We start from the raw sequence: 19569 nt of genomic DNA, 5'->3' as shown, positions 1-19569 counted from the left end.
ACAATTCTGGTTAATTATTCTACTTATCGTAACGATTAGTCCCCTATATGGTCCACCTAGCCGTATAACTCACCCGCACAAACTCTATTGGTGAAGCTTTCGTGTATTTTTTTTATAACAAATCTGCGAAGTTTCAAAAGAACCGCCCTGTATACATCCTACACCGTGGCCTCGGTTGCGATCTTTATAAAACAAACTTCTGCAAGTATGATCGACATATCGAAATACAGCTGCGATATTTTTGTTTTTTTCATTACTTCTTCAGCTTTTCATTCAAGTATTACCGAATTTATCTGGCATCTTGTTTATACGAAATCGTATGAAAATGAGACAGGGCGTAGATGTAACAGGGGTGAGAGAGTTTTGGCAGTTTCTCCTGCTGTGAGAGTTCGTGCAGCCAAGGTGCATCCTTGAGCAAAAACCCCGGCATTGTAGCCTCTGCCGCGGCGCATCTTAGGAACGGGCTTCGATCGGGTCACAGGAAAGCGCCAGCAGCTTTGACATCTTTGTACTAAACTGTGCCTGGAGGGGAGCATAGGCTCTTTCAATTTTCTAACACCAGGAAATGCAACCGTTCCTTGAAAATGACGCAAACATTTTCCCGGAAATTATAAACATGTATGGTGCCTGGAACACGTCTCCGACTGGTGTGTTTAGCGTCCTATGCTGCCCATACATCAAAAGTGGTCCCCAAGTGGCAACAAATGACGTCACAGAAGCCGGAGTGTCATGCTATTGACTGTCGCGATCCTGGCAGTTGGCCTTAGAAATGCTGGCGAAAAGCGCGAGCGAACGCGAGTGTCGCTGTCGTCACGGCGTCCCAACTTTCGGCTGCCGAAGCTTCCGTGGACTTTCACAGTGGGGAGCGACTTGCAGCAGAACAGGCGTCTGCCATATCCGCCACAGCTGCTGAGACACCACCAGGGTCGCGACCGGCGACAGCATGACACTTCTATGACGTCATCAGGCGGAAATCGAGGGACCACTTTTTTGGGCGCGGTAAACACACCAGTCGGAGACGCGTTCCAGGCACCATAATACATACAAAGGATATTACCCCATACTTGGGAATCAATTCTTGTACCCTATTAAAGTTATAACTAATTTCTTACATGTTCGCGAGAGTAATACAATTACATTTGCAAAACAAAACATGTTCCTTACTGTAGTTTCTAACGAGCAATAAACGTATGTAACCGCACTCGAATCGTTCTAACAGAATAGAATGATTTAAGCATACAACGCATAAGACTACACACAAGTGTTTCAACATAAGCATTACAAAAAGAGGAACAATTCTTAATTGCAGTGCAAGTATTTGTAAGCATTAGGCCTGTTGGGTGGCCTTCAATTTCTTCTCCTTGGGTGTTTTTATAAAGGGGGAACAATCCTTGAAACCATTTTTGCAAGAGTAATTAAGATATTTTGAATAAATTGCATTTCAATGGACAACAAGGAATGGCAATGTTTGCCTTCGGAGATAATTAAATTGAAATTCAACACATGCCAAGGTACAGGGCAAACAACTGTGTGATCATTGGTCTAACCTGCAACTAATGTTTAGGTTAACCAATGCTCAAAAGAGTACTGCAAATAAACATTCACTTTTATTTCAAATTTGAGAAACATATTGCTCCCTTGTCGCCATTTATTTCATGGGACATCAATAGCCGAAAATATTTGGCCCATAGGCATAATAAAGCTGGTTTCACACGCAAAACAAAATGCGATGTGAAATATAACATGCAATTATCTTTGAACCCTATGCTCTTGTCTAAGATTAATTTATAGATTAAATGTACACACCTAGCGCAATAAACACGCTTGTTCGGCAGTGAGTTGACAAAAATAAAAGCAAACATGCAAATGCATAAGCAACACCTCTACATGCATGGTCATTTAATGCCCTGAGGAATAATTCACTCAAATGCCATTCCGCACAATGAGCAACCGTGGCTAAATTATTAGGTAACAAGTCAATAAAACCCCTCTACCTTTAAAAACCTTTGTTCTGATTTGTTTGCTTTGTAAATACAAAATGCATAAAAATACTTCGAACTTGGAGATCTAAAGAAACAACAAACCTTAGGGAGATATTAAAAATGAAAGCTGGTGTTCTCCAGGCATTGCTCAGACCAATGTAAAATTGCATCTATTAATTTCACCAATCCATTACTGCAGTTTTGACATATCTGCTAATCAGAGATGTGTGAATACCAGTTCAAAACGAATAGTGCATCATAATCCTTAGCTTCAACAATTATTAACCTGCTGTTGTGGCTTTCCCTTCCACTGTGAAGGTTATGATTACAAATGACACAGTGCTATTCGACTAGAACCTGTATTCCCACACCCGTACTGATAATGCATTTGGTTTTACAGGGAGGCAAATTACCATAACACAAGTCCATAACTACAGAGAGAGTGGGCCACTGAAGTAAAAAAGAATGAAATGATAGTACACCGAGTTTCCACATGCATGAATACTCATTTAAACCATTTCTTGGATATCTAAAGCACTGCAAGAGGTATGAAAAAAGAATGGAAAGTGCATCCGACTAAACAAGCGAGCAGCAAAAAATCCAGCAAGCTGCAATGACACACAGTGAAAAGCTTGGTCTCTTCAGCCTCCCTCAACTATGTAAGTATCAAATCCCAACTGCAGCAAACTATGTTGATTTTGCATGGAAAGCCATAAAATATCCATCTAGGTATCTCTCAATTCTTAAATACAGCCGATGTTCTATAATCACCTCCAAATTCTCCTTACTGTGACAAACTGATTAATTAACATGTCAATAAACACCTCTACTCTTTAAAATTAATTCTGACTTTTTTCTTTAGTAAATAAAAAACAAATGTATAAAAATACTTTGAGCCAGTACATTTGAAAATATAAATCTTTTAAGAACATGACGTAAATGAAAGATTGTGTTCTACAGGCACTCCTCATGTTATGTTACATCATAGATAGTGTTTCCCCCTTTGAACAAGACCTGACCAATGTATTACTGCAGCTTGGGCATTTCTGCTGATGCATTATGAGTTTCATGGGGAGACAAATGTAGACAGGTGATCAACATCCACTAGTCCAGAGATGGCATTTCAAACACTTCTTTGATCTTTCGATGAAGGGGGAATGTGACGGCATTCTCAGAGTGGGCACCCCTGTGGTCGTCACAATTCAGGCTGAATGTCATGATTCCTCCAAAATTTTCAGATCTAATCCATTTTGCCTGCAGCAAAAGCAAGATTCAATGATGCTTCAGAAAGAGAAAAAAGCATGCTGCTGATCAATTTAACAAACCTATGCATCAACAGTAATTAGTCCCATTCATGACCCCGATCAGACTGCACTAACTATGATGATGTCACAATAGGTTTAAGGTAATAAAAAAAAGGCAAATGATAAATCATGCTCGCTTTGGGAAACAGCTCAGTTCGGGAAGCATGCAGGCACGCTGAAGTGTGACTGCCTGACTGCAAGCTCCACGCAGTCTTCAAAGACCTGGCTGTTTCCACTTGCATGGCATCTCTTACTGTAGAGAACTTGTCTGAATTAAAGTCTCTCTCAGGGGACTTCTAACTCTCTGGGGTGCCTCTAGGCGCAAGCATGCTTCCCCAAACAACAGAGCACGGGACAATATACGCCGCTGGCCGAAGTATGTGACCTCAGGTTCAGGCGACACAATGGTTGTAGTGGTGCATAAATGGGAAAGCCAGAAATGTCCAGACATTTCTGGTTTTTAGGGTGGTTCCCAAAAGTATTTGCAAGGTAATGGAATTTCTTTATGACAGTAAGGAAACATTGTAATAAATTAATTTTGGAGCACTACTGCACTATCTTAGGAGATGCCTCACCTCCAAAAAGATAGCCTACCTAAGTTCCTGGCATAATCTAGTTATGCAAAGACACTGGAAGTTATACCCCACACCTAGAAATCGCACGGCCAAGTCACCTTGGCAGAAACGGTGTAAGCAACGACAGAAGATGAGCAAACAATGAGGATGTTAAACGATAATCATCTTTGGTTCAGTAGCCCCCACTTGTGATAACAAGTTTGAAAGCCCACAGGGTACAAAAAAAGAGACCACCCCACTTTGTGCTTAACCGAAAACAAGTGATGCAGTAGAAGGCTGCATACGGAATTCTTTGGCACCATCAAGGAAAGAAAATATATGAACTCTCCTTGGGCAATGGTTGACCCAAGTTTTTCGTAGAGACTGGCAACCAGCCCAGAACCCTGTAATGTCATTAAAACCGCCATTAAAACCTTAAAAAAACCTTAAGTTGGCAAACTCATTGAGTGGCTCGAATCAGTGCAGCCCACTTATGCTTTCCTCTGTATACTATATGTGATAGCACTCATGGTGAGTTGACTGATACTTTGTGCAACAGCGACTGTTCATCCAAAGGCTTTGGTGATGAGTGAATAGACTACAAATAAACTGACTTTCATATTTTTTTAGAAGACATGGCCTTCCCCATTTGGCTACAATAGGTCTTGAACTTTCTTTTGTCACAGACCAAATGTCAGCCCACCCCCTATTTTCACCCAATTTGATCTTGATTTTAGGTAGGCTATCTCTTGGGATATTACACTAGTAATTCTAATTGCAATTAACTACTAGTACTATTGGTGCTAAGTAGTTATAATTGTAATTAAATTAATTTCTGAATAATTTACCCAAGTGCACCCCACACTGCTGGTTTTTCTTCTGAAGAAAGGTGGCAAAAGTGACATTTCTTCATAGCAAGAGTATCAGCAATAGTTATTCCCTTGTTTATGTGTATGGGAAGGCATGCATGAGTGTGGTTGCATATTGGGTGAGGTGTTGTGACACCCATTGAGGCTCTAAATTAAGTATTATTTTAGAGAGAGAAGCCCTGAAGTGTGCCGGAGAGAGATGAAGGGAGGAGAGGTAGCCAATGAGAATGCTGCTTTTGGCGTGTACATGTGGTGACGCTATGTACCCATTTTTGGCATGCGCGTTTGAAAGCTGTAAATAAAAAAAGTCTAGCGCTGAAAATAATTTTGCAAAAAAATTTCTTTTTGTGGAAAACTTGTTTTGTAATAATCATAATTTTTCTGAGCTGTTTAAATGTCTTTTTTTTAAGTGGATCATGTTAGTTTTTTTACAGTTTTGAGAAAGTCAGTGATTAAAGTCATTGCTAAAAGAATTCAGGCACTGCCTACCTTCAATTCCAGGCTCTCCACATCGTCGTAGCTGATCCACAGTTTCTTGTTGAATGCATACGGGACTTTGCACTGCTTGTCAAAAACACGCTTCCCACCGTTTGCAAGAAACTGGCAAACCTACAGACCAAACAACCACAGCCATTATCAAAAGGCCATTGAAGCCCGACAAGGCGGGGGATCCAAACATCCAGTGAGGTAAACACTCACATCAGGATATGTGACATAGCCACCCCCTTGCCCTTTTCCCAAGGTGGGGCACGAGACTCCATGCCAAACCTTGTGATACAGTCGCCACGAGAGGCCATAGGTGGGTACGCCCACCGCAATCTTCGACTTGGGCATTCCTTTGGAGACCCACAGCTTTGTTGAAGATTTCTGTTGTGGACACAGAAACATGTACTAGTAGCGGTTCATCATGTACGCAGTGTTCACCTGATCTAAGATTGTCTATGGCTTTTACCAAGTTTAGAGTGGCAAGATAGCCCACTTCTTTCTTCCTAGAAAACAGTGGGCTGTTGTGTCCAGCAAATGGGAAGTACCAATTGAAGACATGAAGGTCATAGGTCATCAGGTTGATGAAGTCAACCACCCTGGGAGGTTAGAATACAGCATACAATTACATGAAGAATAACACCAAGAATGGCAAAAATGAAAGTAGGTTAACTACAGTGGGGTCCCGAATCCAAGTGAACCCTTTCAACTGACTGTATAAGTCGACTTGGTAACGTGTCGCGCTAAGATTTACCGCAGGGGTGCTGAAGGTGGTGGAAGCATTGAATAGAAATTTCGAGGAACAAACTTACCCGAGTAAAAAGTAAGACAATAATAACTGGTTTTCTCCACCAATGGCACGCCCGTCTGCTAACCGCACACACTCCAACTGGCGTAACAACCGACGGATGGCTGCATGGGCCCCGGCGGCTTACGACAGTTCAGCAGCTGCCCAGTCGTGCCAAAAGCAGACAACCTTTTCTAATCATAAACGGCACACGCTTTTCCAGTGCTATAGACCCTTCAGATAAAAGAGCGCCACCTGTCGCATGGAAAGGCAACTAGCCCCGTCGCCATCTTGAAGAACACCGAGTCGCTCATGCCAGTCTGAGCATGTTGCAATGTTGCAATACTAATCACAGGACCTTCACTTTTTGTTGTGTAAAGTCAGAGGGAGTGGTTTGGCTGCTCAAATTAGTGAAGGAATTGCAGTGATGTGATTGGCCTAAGCCGTTTTGGAGCACCTTTCAGAGCAGCCAAAACAGTGTTTCGGAGCAGCAAAAGTGGCCTTTGGAGCAGCCAAAGCAGTGCTTTGGAGCAGCAAAAGTGGCTTTTGGAGCAGCCAAAACAGTGTTTCGGAGCACCAAAAGTGGCTTTTAGAGCAGATTTTCTTAGGAAAATAAAAATATTTGTTTTAAGTGGTGGACAAACGAAGGGCACTTTGCTCGCTGCAATAAACAAATTATGGTCAAGCTAGACCACCTGGGAGTCTTTCAACATGTAACTGAAATGCCAATGATATGACACATTTTGCAATGCTTCAGTTAAAGGGTACATATATATGTACACCCGCCGGCAATATGAAGGTGAACACCTTACCTCGTTTTTTGCCTGTTCTTGCAGTAGCGTATGATTTAAACAAGAACAGGAATGTTGATGAACATGCTGCAGTCCTTACATTTCAGTTCAGAAAGCGCCACATCTGCAGCGACGTGGGGACATCAACACCCGACGTTGCGCGACCACGGTGACTGGCAGGCAGAGACCAAATATAGTTTTCCCAAGGCCGTCGTTTTCAGGAGCGAGTGCTCCAGCTCACAAAGTAATTTCCGCCGCGCAAAAACTTCACAGTATGACGGCATGGCTGGCCTGGTACCTGGTACGCTACCGTCGGAGCATCCACACATGGCCGCGTCTATGTTTGAAAATTTTTTAAAAAGACGCGAGACGAGACTTGCGAGACGACGAGCGCGAGAAACGAGAGACGGGGGGAAAAACCATGCAAGATCGAATGCACATTGATATACGGCTCTGACATTGATGCAGGGTACTTTGTGTTGGGCGGCCGCTTGCGCCACCTAACTCACGCATGCTCAATTATGGTACTCAGTTTAGTTTTGGTTTGGAAAGGCGACCGAAATCGGTCCTTTGGCGCAGGCTTGGTGCAGATTACCCATATTTTGGCAAAATGTAGCAGGATGTAGCAGGGTTAGCCCCTTGGCGCAGTTTGGCGCAATTGGCGCAGCAATCACATCACTGGAATTGTATTTGTCTAGTTCTGCTGTGGTGTGCAAACTAAAAGTCAGACACGATCAGGGTGGTGACTGCCCGTGTGATATGGCAAGGCGCAAGGCCTGTTTGACATGGAGATTTGTAAGCGAGTCTGATACACTACAGATAGAGTTACTATTGTTATCTTTGAGTAGTGCGCTGCTATCGGTATTGAACACAGGTTTATTCGCGTGGGAAGCTGCCTCATTGATGCGGAAGATAGAGAGGTAAAATTACCTTCAGCCTGCGTTGCTTGTTTAGCAGATTTAAGCAGCTGATTAATTACAGCATTCAGACTTCTAAGTACAATTCGAAGTGATGCTATCACAATATTTTTGTATAATATGTGTACTTATTATTTTCCAAAGATTGATTGTTCTAGCAACTATGTTCGACAAGGCGTGGGAAAATGATTCGGCTGTGAACATAACTAATTGAACGATAGATTATAATAAATTTTTGTGCAACAGATCTTGAAGTAAACATGTGCAAATGTTAGAACCTGTGGCAGAACTTAAGAAAAGCCCAGTGAGAATTGCAATATCATCAAATTTGACTTACATAACCACTCTACACAGATGATGTACTAGGACTGTCCAGGCCAACAGAATGGGACACTGCTTTTGCAAAACCACTCCTAGACATAAAACCTAACTGTTTCGCATTCTGTCTGCAACCTACTAGCGAGTTTGGCAGTTAGTGGAGTTGCGAGCACAACATATAGCAATCAATAAGCCCGTAGTCACCAGACCGGTGACAACTGTACACTGCATGTTACATAAGCTTGCGACTGATCGTGAATAAACTCTAGAATAACAAGATGATGATACCGCAAGCCTTTCAACTTGCTTAGCCACGAACACATACTTACCTTGCACAACAGGGTGGCCATAAAAGCATCACCAAAACACCTAAAGAATGTTCAAGGAACTAATGCACTTTGCGTTAATAAATTCATACCACTCAGTCGCTTATTCTTATTCCATTTCACCCACAACCTTTTCCCAACACCATGAAACTGTTGTTTTATTGCATTATTGTGTTGTGTTCTGTATACACAGAGGCACCACCTACTTAAACTTCCTATTGGAAACTTTTTTCTTTTTGTCCGGTTCCCTCGACACAAGTTTTTTCTAATAAGGTTCAAGTTCAAATTTGTACTGGGGCTGGGTAAACAAACCGGAAACAACCATCCGCTGCCCAGTGTAAACTAGCCAGATCTAGCTCCTTTCACTGTTATCAAACCTTTTGAAAGGAGTCTACAACATGATTTCATTTTCATTCCCAATAAAACACATTAAATGAACACAAAACAAATAAGATCGACAGTTTGTCAAGTAACTGAAACTACATGTCATCTGCTTTTGGCATGATCGGGCGGTTACCGAGCTGACGTAAGCTGCCGGGGCTGCTGCCGCCATCCGTCAGTTGTTGCACAAGTCAGAGGGTCTGTGGTTAGCAGACGGGTGCCGTAGGTAAAGAAAACCAGTTATAATTCTTTTTACTTGTGACTTAGGTAAGTTTATTCTTTGAAATTGTGATGTGTTGCTTCCACCACTTTCAGGCACCTCTGTGATAAATTGTAGTGCCATACGTTACCAAGTTGATTTATGAGGTTACTTTAAAGGCCTCACCCAGATTTGGGACCACACTGTAGATTTGTCCCAAGACATGTTTAAAGAGCAGGGCTTTTTATACCTGTGCAAGCTTTGGCCAATGTGTCATCTATGAGGCCAGAAACTAGTCCTCATGTACAGCCTTAACTTTCAATGAAATGTGAGGCATGGACACCAATAGATTGACTCTAGAATGATAGCTTCCTCAAGTTAGAGAAGCTCTGCATTGCAGTCATGTCGCAGTGATATGGACCGGCTAATATGAACCTTCCTCCATACGGTCAAAATGTTCAGGAAGAGACCTCACTTCATAGAATTTTTTTCCATTACCAAGGAAACCAAGTTGCACTATGAACAAACTGACTAAATGCCCACATTCTCTCATTACGACATACAGAAATTCGCTGGAAAATGTCAACAAACAACAACAATGAAAGGAAATACTGAAGCACTTGGATGAAATACCCGTCAGATGATGTACACAAAAGACCACCCCCTTTTGTTGTTTTTTTGCAAGCTTTAACTTAAATTGTTAGAGCCATTGAAGTGACACTATCCTTAAAAAGAAGAGCAGAAAAACATGCCCTACAGGTAAGAGACGACTTGTGCATTCTAGATTAAAAACAATTAGATGCCAAAGCGTCTGTGCTAGCAGACACGAAGTCAAATATTTTTCCTGTAAAGAATTCTTTTCTGTGGTCAAGTAAATTTTACACAATTGGTGTTTCTGACCCGGCTCTGTTATTATGAATAATATTTCATGGGAAGAGAGGCATCAATACATCCATATTAACAAGACAGGACTGAGACACTGCTCAAGTTAAACTTTAAAATAGCCACATTCAGAGAGAAACGGATGACCAAAACTGGCACTGTTTGTAACTTGTTATCAGTAAATGTTCTATTAGAAGTCAACCCCCCCCCCCCCCCCCCCCCCTTCCAAAAAAAAATCCTTACTTTGCAATTTCTGGAACATTGTAGGAGCCATTCGTAATCATGCTCTGAGGAGCCACGGCGGCAGAGAGAATGAGCCTTTGCTTGCCGGAAAGCTTTGCGTCTTGATCAAATGCACTGTATAACCTCTGCAAAAACCAAACATCCAGCAAAGTTTTGATGGCCATGTGGCCATATTAAATGCCTACACTAACAAACCTGTAAGAGCCTTGTGAAGTAGAGTTTGCCATTCCGTATGTTGTTTGGGAACTCCCAGTCAATATCAATACCATCCAGGTCATTCCTTCTCAAAGTCTCCACGACAGACGCCACGAACCTTTAAAAGACGACTGACAAACATTAGATAACATGCCTGGTGACACATGTTGAAACAAACTATGTTTTGGAGAATAGCAAGCATCTCTCAACCAAATTAAATGGCTGTAATTTTTGGACAAAACTAAGAATGTACTGAAATTTGGAAAGCTATAGACTGTTGCAACTCAAGAAGGCAGGCGAGGAAAAGGAAGGCGGGGAGGATGAAGCAGACGGAATGCTGGACAAAAGGGGGAAACCTCCTCTTTCCAGCATACTGCCTGCTTCCTCCTCCCCGACCTTCTATTCTCTCGCCCTACCTTCTTGAGTTGCAACGGACTATAGTTTTAAGCACGAGAAAACAAAAATAACTTGTTTTTGTCTGTCATGCTCTGGCCAAAGAACAGCCTCATTAGAATAGTATGGTACAAGAATGACACCAGCATCATTTGGCTGAAGGCTCTTAGGGTATGGCACCTAACCAATGTAAAGTACTGTAACAATCGTGTTACAGCATAAAAGAGTATGAGGATACTATGCTAGCTAGTAGTGCTCCATGTATTAGAACAAAATCTTTAATTAAAATTTGGGTATACAATAACCTGATGACATAAGTTTCTCTTAAAAAAACCACTGAAAAAAAAAATGTGTGTTTTTTTTTTTAAACAGTCTGGTTGACACACATGTCAAAAAAATTTTATGCAATTTTTTTTTAAAAGCAATATTGATGGCACGAGATTTATTTTAAATTTTGCGTGCAAGTCCACGATGTCACGAAATGGTCATACGGTCTTTCCAGCTCAACAAGATGGTCATACACTCTCTCCACTTCAACGTGATGGCCAAGCCGATTCACCTCTCTTCCACACCCCCGAAATGCCGAGAGAAAACAAGTGGAAAGGAGGCGACTACCAACTAAATCGCGTCTGGCGCCGTCAATACTTCTCTAAAAATTTTTTTTTTTCGCACAAAATTTATTTTTTGACACGCGTATCCCAACTACTATTTAAAGAAAACATTTTGTTCTTTTCAGTAGCTCTTTAAAGGGACATTGACAGGTTACTTACGGTTGCCAAGGTTTTTATTTGTACATGACATACGAGAGCCCAACTACTCAGAACGCAATTTGCGGCTCAAGATTAGTTTTCTTTCGAATACCCAAAAAACTGCCTATCGAGAACTGGACAGTCTGAGTCGCGCTCCTTCATGGTCATGCGCAGTTTTCTATGGTTTAGACACAACCACCAAAAATAATCAAGGTCATCAGAAATCGTAGGCACATGCTGAGTACTAAAAATAGACGAAAAATATGATACCCATGTCCTGTGGTTTCTAGAAAGCTGCGAATACGTTGATTGAAAAAAAAAAAAGAAATGTTGCAGAGCCACATGACTTCCGGTAACTTTCTCCTCCTCTATATTTCTTCTTCCTCCCAAGTCCAGTTTTGGTTTCGGTGTCAGTTTCGAGCAGTTGCATATTTTTACTTTATTAAAAATATATGTGATGCTGTAGCAAAATATTGACTGGGCGATCTTCACACACCATAAAAAAAGACCTAACAAAAAATTTAATTTTTTTTTTCTTTTTTTTGAGAGGGGGGGGGGGGGGGGTGTGTGTCAGTGTCCCTTTAAAGGACCTGTGCAGCAATTTCAGTGCTTTGCTTAAATAATTTGGGAGTTGGTGTCTCGACCTTTCCGAAGTACAGAACAAAAAACCAAGTTTGCCTGCATGTCCTAGTTTTCATTTTAAAATGGACAAAGATTGAGGTTTTCGGCAACTCTCAACTCCTTCATCATCTACGGAGTCACGTGCGCTGTGACGCCAATGGGGGTCGTGCAGGGTTCCGGTGAAGCTCTCTCTCTAGAGCCATCAGTGAGCAGCGAGAACTCATCCGCTCGCAACCGAGTGACCACGTGTGGCGCAGCGCGAACAATATGGTGAAAGGAAGAAAGCCTGATCCGGGTTCGGCCATCCCCCGTCCGGCTAAGCCCCCCTCCCCCTCCGGCTTCCGGTGGCTATTCGCGGTAGCAGATAGAGCCGACGCTTTTGTGGACCTAGGATAGATGGTGCCACTAAAAAACTCCATATAATAAAAGTTTTGTCGATGATACCAGGTTTTTGACGTATTTATATTTATGTTGGAACGATAAGATTTATGGAGAAGTTACCTTTTATCGAGCAGGTAATCGGTACAACTTCCTATCTTTCTACAAGACCCCCATTGACGTCATGCCGCATGGTTCTCGTGGCCGCCGCTCGCGGCTGCAGGTCAGGGAATATTCTAATTTTTGCCTCGCGATTACGTGGTGGAATCGCAACATTTTTAATGAAGGAGGTGTATTTTCTGTCCTTTGTGACAAGATAAACAATGTCAAAAGTAGAAGATGCCAATTCTTTCAACACTAAAATCAATGCGCAGCTCGTTTAAGAGAAATTTGTGCACCTCGTGAAAGCCCATCTCCATTTTCTAGGCATGACGGTCAGTGTAAAAATGAGTTGTGAAAAAAAGAAAACAAGCACCTGTCGGTGTTTGAAGCATCAGAAACCATGCTATGAAACCCATGGGCATTCCCTCCTCCACCCACTGAGAGCATAACTTTCAGGGCAGGGTTCTTCTCTTTCAGGCTAGCCACAGCCTGGTAAGATGCGTCTCCGTCTGTTGATCCTTTGCTCAAAACGCCGTCTGCCACCTCTGAGAAACCCAGGATCAGGTGAGTGCACAGGGTGGTGTCAATGGCAGTGTGCTTCAGGTCACTCTGGTCCCATTTGTAGTAGCATACAGTCAGAGAACCTGTAAGAGAAAAACATTTCAGCCACAAACATGACGTCAGAAGTTTGCTAAAGAACAGAAGCAAAAAAAATAAATAAATAAGAGTCAGTTACAAGAAGGAAAAATTAATAAGCAGCAACCTTATCAAAGTCAAAATGTATGCATGTGACTCTGAAGACAGGTTGCTGAACTTTCAACATTACAAAAACCAGAGGCAAAGCAAACACAGTAAAGGCAAATAAGTTGAGACCTTTGAGTTTTTCAACTCTTTTCAGTGCTTCCCTGGGCAATAATAATAAAAGCCAAATTACCTTCATAACCAGAAATTAACAAAAAAAAATGTATGAGTGGGATGGAAAACAAGCATACCTAAATTTGTGCAATTGTGGACAAGAAATGTGAAATGAAAAAGTTAAAGACGTTTACAACACCCTGTAACCCCGAATCGGAGTGCAGCCCTTGGGGAGGAGGAGGGAAGGGCACTGAGGGGAGGGTGTACACCTCATCCTTCCTGCTACTCCTCCTCCCCTCCTCTTCCTCCTCCCTCAAGCTGCTCCCCCTCCCCGTGAGGTGCATTATGGGACACTTCCCATCATGCACCGCGCAGTTATGCCGACGGCGACGCGGGCGCCTAACAGCTGCGCTCTAAAAGACATCCATCTGTTTTTGACCACCTGTGGATTGTTCCTTTGCATAAGGTAGAGCCACAAACAGTCAGTATTAACAGACCCCAAGACCGACCAAGTTTATAAAGTGGACTTGTATACTCTGTCCTCCCATTTGCCTCAGTTTCAGACATTGTCAGGTATGTTTGCCTTCTCAACAAGGGGTGGCCAAGAAAAGTTAAAAGAAAAACTCACAGGAGAGACTCGCTAGAAAGCTGCGAAATGTGAAAGAAAAAACCAGAAGCTTTTATGGGTGTGGAGAAACACTCACCTAAAATCTGTGAACTGGGCCTATGATAACCTGTCCAAAGCCAGCAATTACAACAACCCACATATGTCACCATTTATAATTAAAAAGTTGGCAACCTCCACAGATGGGGTTGAGCAACAAATATTAATTAAAGAATTTCCACAAGAATAACATCTGGGCAAAAAATGGAACCAGTGCATGCTCTGTTTCCTCCTGTACTGCAGTGAAGGCCGTGCTCTGTTTAACTTTAAGTATGAGCATAGTAGGAGGTATAAGAGCAAGACCTTGCCGTTCAACGCACCTGTCGAGCTTGCACGCATGTACAGCGTACCTCATTTATTTGAAAATAGTTCGACCTTCTTATGAACAGACCTGTGTGCCTACTTTCCCGCAAAACCTTACGAAAGTAGCCGGCGAACGCCAAATCAGAAATAACATTAGGAATATTTAAAATTGTGGTCCGCACAGATCTTATTCTTGCGTTCCAACGTTATCTGCACCTCGTCATTTGCCAGGCCTCTTCCGTAAATTGCTATGATTGGTTCTTCTTGAGTGCTGCAGAGAAATACAAGTGCACGCAATGTTCTTAAAGAGGTCAACCTATTTTTGACTGGTGAAGGCGAGTGGGTTGAACATGAATACATAAATTGAAAGAATAAAACACAGAGGACAACCACAGGACAACCACTTTCTTTCATTTAGCAACAACGTTTATTTTGGGCGAAGACATTGCACCTGGAGCGAGACCCCGACTAGATAGGTTGATAAGGGGGAAGGCTAACAGGGAGATGGAAAGGGTGATATGGGGGACAGAAAGGAAACCTTGGAGATGGAAAGGTGATAAAGGGGAAGGGAAACTGAGAGAGGGCAAGGTGATGGGAGAAGGAAAGGGAGAGCCACGCGGCACGGGCAGAACTACCGTGATGTTGTGTATTTACAAGGAGTTGCAATTGTTTTCAGGTTCAGGCTTGAGGAATTCAAATTCCCCGTCTTGATAAGGTTACTGAGGCCGATGAAACATTGTTTTCTGCGTTCTGGATGAAAAAAGATTAGATGATTTCACGTCCGTGGCGATTGCGGTGTCCCCCTCTTGTCTTGGTTCCTGCGAAGTCAGGCGCACATCGAATGCATTCGTTCGCGTGAACCGCGATCGGATGAATGGTGTAGTCGGTTCTTGAAGTGGCCTCGTTTTCGTGCTTTCTCAAGCGGTCATTGATACATCGGCCGGTTTGTCCTATGTACTCGGCACCGCATTTGAGAGGAATGGAGTAAACTTTTTCTGTGCAGCAGGTCCGGAAAAGGGTGGCGTGCTTTTTTTCGCAAGCCGGCTTGGCTTCTTGTCGGTTGATCATGTTGCACATGCTTGCCAATTTTAATCTACTGGAAAAAACAACTTTCGTGTCATAGCGTGATGCAATGGATCGGATACGATGGGAAGCATTATGAATGTAAGGTGTGCTGGCTATCCTTCAACTGAAAGGAGTTTTTGTAGTTGCTTTTGGGTTAATAAGTTGGTGGAAAACAGACACGAGGCATTCCACTGGATATCCGGAACTCAGGAGTCGTCGAGTTTGGCTCTTTATGCTATCTGTTGTCGAATGTTGACAGGATTTCGTTTCAGCTGATGTGAGTAGCGTCTTGATCTTAACAGTCTTTGAATGAGCACTCTCAAAAAGGAGCACCGGCTTTTCTGAACGCTGACTGAATGCCCAGCCAACGTCTTCGTTGGTTTTTTTCAATTACAGGTCTAGAAATTGTAGCCCTTCCGAGGAAGGATGTTCCTTTTTGAATTTTAGCTTGCCTCCTGCGCGTTCCTCAAACCTGAACTTGAAAAATATTGCAACTCCCCGTAAATACACAACATCAGGGTAGTTCTGCCCGTGCCTCGTGGTTCTCCCTTTCCTTCTCTCATCACCCCTTCCACCTCCCAGTTTCCCTTCCCCTTTATCACCTTTCCATCTCCAAGGTTTCCTTTCCCTCCCCATATCACCCTTTCCATCTCCCTGTTAGCCCTTCCCCTTATCAACCTATCTAGTCGGGGACCCGCTCAGGGTGCAATGTATTCGCCCAAAATAAACGTCGTTGCTAAATGAAAGAAAGTGGTTGTCCTGTGCTTGTCCTTTGTGTTTTATTCTTTCAACTTTATCTATTTTTAAATAAATACAATAGTTTAGGGTAGCATGACCATGTTTGTAACTTCAGCTTTGCTTGCACAAAAAGTGCTGGCACAAACTGAAACAAACTATAGTACACCAAGCGTAATCGCAAGAGTCTGTGGAGCTGACTCTGAGATGCATCCTTGAGCAAGGAGCTCACTTGTGGCCTTTGATATGGCACTACATCTTGGATGGCTAATGGCTATATCCTGTAACACAGGCATGTAGCCAGGATTTTGTTTCGGGTGGGGGCGGGGGGGGGGGGGGCCTGCCTATGACAAAATGCTGTATGAGGGGGAGGGGGGGAGAGGAGGCCCCAGCGAAATGGAAGATGTTGGGGGGCCCCGGGCCCCATGCCCCCCCCCCCCCCCGAACCCCCCGGCTACGTGCCTACTGTAACGGGCGGCAGCTTATGCCACATAGCCTAACATTTCGTCATCCCTTCTTTTTTTAAATTTGTATAAAATTTTGTTCTAACACAACCCTCCCCACTCCCCCTTTTAAAGCGTTTTCATTGCTAATTTTTATCTGTATATTTTTTTTACCCCTCCCTAGATCTTTTTTAACAATCTTCCGATCTCCTCTTAGTTACAATTCTGTTCCTATCCATTCGTCCATCCATGTCTGCGAATCCCAGTGCCTTCTCCAAATCTGTAGTCATTCCCCCCAAGAGGGTGGGAAGAAGCCCCGTGCACCTTAAAATTACATGTTCTATAGTTTCCCTTTTGCGTTGGCCTATGTCGCATAGAGAGTCTATTTCCTGGAATTTAGCCCTATATGTTTTCGTTCTTAGCGCCCCCGTTCTAGCTTCAAAGAGCAATGAGCTCCGCAATGAATTGCTATAAAACGGCTCCTTCTTTATTTCTTGTTTTTATGCTGCGTATATTGTTAAAGCTGATTTCCCCCGCATCTCTTCCTACAATTTCCTCTCAGTTTCCTTTACTCCCTTTTCTACTGATATGCTCTCGTTGAATGTATTTAGATCTCAGCTTGTGGGTTCAGTCTGTCCACTTAGTGTTTAGACTTTTCATATATAGATACTTGTACACTTTCCCTGCCCACCGTGTATCCTCAATTTCAGCTAGTCTTTCTTCAAATTTTACTTTACTGAATGCTTCTCAACTTTTGAAAGATGCCCAACCCATATCCCCCTGTACTCCCCCACTTGTGTATTCCCATGTACCCCCAATGCCAACCTACCCACACTCCTTTGCTGTATCTCTATACCTGCCTGGATTTCTGACCTCATACACAATACCGCATTCCCAAATGATACATCCCTGACGACTTCATATCTATTTAGTTCCAGAGTGCCCTGTGTTTTATATTAGCTGAATCTTGTTTCCCCTTCTTTATTACAATATTCCTGTTCTTTTAGATACTTCTCTCACTTAACCATACTCCCAAATATTTGTATTTTTCTACATGCTCTACCACTATGTCCTGTATCTCCAGGGGTTCCTTCTTCTCGTCGTTGAAAACTATTATACCCAACTTGTCTCTACTGAAGTTTAAGGCCTAAACTATCCCCTTGCCTACTGCAAATCCTAATCAGTTCCTGTATTGTCTCACTACTTTCTGCTATGAGTACAATTTCACCTGCATTCGTTAACCCTGGCAATACTTGATTTACTTTATGTCCTTCCTCCATGTAAGTCAGGTCAAAACCTAGGTTGCACTGATCTAATCGTTTTTCCATCTCACTGATGAAGTATATCACAAAGAACAGGGGAGACAATGGGCAACCCTGTCTAAGTCCTCGTTTTACTGCTGCTGGTCTTGTTGTTTTGGCTTCCCATGTTATAACCACCCTATCCTCCGTATAAACCGGTCTAGAAATTGTCATGTGCCCCTTCGATGTCCAAAAAATACTAGGTACCCATAATGGCCTTTAACTTGTCATTGCTATCTCTATGCCCTAATTAAGGTAAAACTCAAGATGTTAGTTGCAACTCTAGTTTTACCTAGATTTTTTGACATTGAAAAAAAACTGTCGGGCAGTAAGTAGTGTGCAAAACTCTCCGTAGTTTGCCCCCTTTTCTTTTAGCATTCAGAGATATTTGAATGACAACAGACTTTATTAACACAGATGTTTCAAGGAAAGGCTTCTCTTTTTGAGATGTGTACAAACTACAGTTACAGGTTTTTAGAAAGAAAGAACTCCTTGAATTCTAGAACCTAAATAAATACCTGTAGCCTTGTTTTCACTACAGCACTAATGTTATCGCAGTCACCTTCCAAACAAGAGTTTCCAGCCGTTTGTTGCGACCGGACTATTCTTACGAAAACTTAAATTCATGGTTAACTTTTCTCCAGGTCTGCCAAAAGTGTGGTGTGCTGTTCTCCGGACCTGCCAAAAAAAATGGGTAAGCTCTTCTCTGGTGAGCTATTAACTATGTGATGCACCTAACTCAGCCAAAGCAATGCTATTTTGTTTTTGTTTTCTGTTTCTTGCTGCTTGGTAGTTCTGCTTCATTCTTTTTCTTGTACTCTCAATCATACTTGCTGCTGACGTGTAACAAATCTTTCTGCTGTTTAATATTTCACCAATATTGATGTGGCGCCTTTCCCCAGGCACAAATGCAAGCTACAAATTTTAAAATATTCCTGTACTGCCCTTGCAAATACATTCTCAATTTAATTCTTTGATACTGAAACAATAATGTTGAGTCAACAATTGTGCTTATTCGCCTCCAATCAACGACAAATGGCAAATGGCGCATACCAGATAAAGAATGTATAAACAATGTACGTCCGGCAGGTTGAAATTGATTTCCTGGGGTGGATCATTTGTGTAATCGATGTCAACTCTAGGCGACTTCTGACTAAACAGACTTAAAACATTACAGCTGTCTACTGTGGCCTAACCGTTGCAAATTTAGTCGCTTGATTGCCCCTCTACCAATAACTAGGCGTGACTGTCACGTAAGCTCAGCTCAAACTTTAAATTTATGCGAAACATGAAAGCAACAGCTTACCTCCCTCTGTTGCCATTTCCAGACTTTCGAAGGCACTGCAGAAAAAAACGCGCCTTGCCAGAAGTTCTGCTGTAGTTGTCTATGATTGTCTTCCGTAGCAGGTGTCGTTCACTTTACTTATTCATTCATGCGCAACGGAAACATGCACACATCGGGCATGATCGGCACATGCAATCCGGCGATTGAGAGAGATTCCGACGACTCCTAGACTCCCAGAGCCGTGTCTGCAGACTCCCACGTGCGACAACTTTTAGATTGGGCGGTGGCTAGCACCCCCTGTCCAGTGTCGAACGCAAACCCTCCGCGATTTTTCGCGCCGCGGAAACCTTCGCTCCGGCCTTCCCAAACTACTAGTTGGTCAGCCATTTCAAAGCTGCAACGAGTCACTCGCTGTAGATGAGAAATTTAGCCCGTGCAGTACAA

General features: G+C 42.7%; 1 protein-coding gene across 1 annotated transcript; it reads right to left on the bottom strand.

The window, feature by feature from the left end:
• Positions 1-1588: 1588 nt before the first annotated feature.
• Positions 1589-19403, bottom strand: LOC115313970 (chitotriosidase-1). Its single transcript, XM_029972968.4, has 8 exons — positions 19147-19403; positions 12848-13118; positions 10232-10349; positions 10037-10161; positions 5662-5791; positions 5409-5576; positions 5199-5318; positions 1589-3236 (listed from the first exon to the last, which is right to left on the bottom strand). The coding sequence occupies exons 1-8, from the start codon at positions 19160-19162 to the stop codon at positions 3087-3089; spliced, it is 1098 nt and encodes a 365-aa protein (XP_029828828.2). The 5' UTR covers positions 19163-19403; the 3' UTR covers positions 1589-3086.
• Positions 19404-19569: the final 166 nt, after the last annotated feature.

This window comes from Ixodes scapularis, unplaced genomic scaffold, assembly GCF_016920785.2.
Source record: "Ixodes scapularis isolate PalLabHiFi unplaced genomic scaffold, ASM1692078v2 PGA_scaffold3__209_contigs__length_174095766, whole genome shotgun sequence".
NCBI lineage: Eukaryota > Metazoa > Arthropoda > Arachnida > Ixodida > Ixodidae > Ixodes > Ixodes scapularis.
This window is presented reverse-complemented; position numbering and strand designations above follow the sequence as displayed.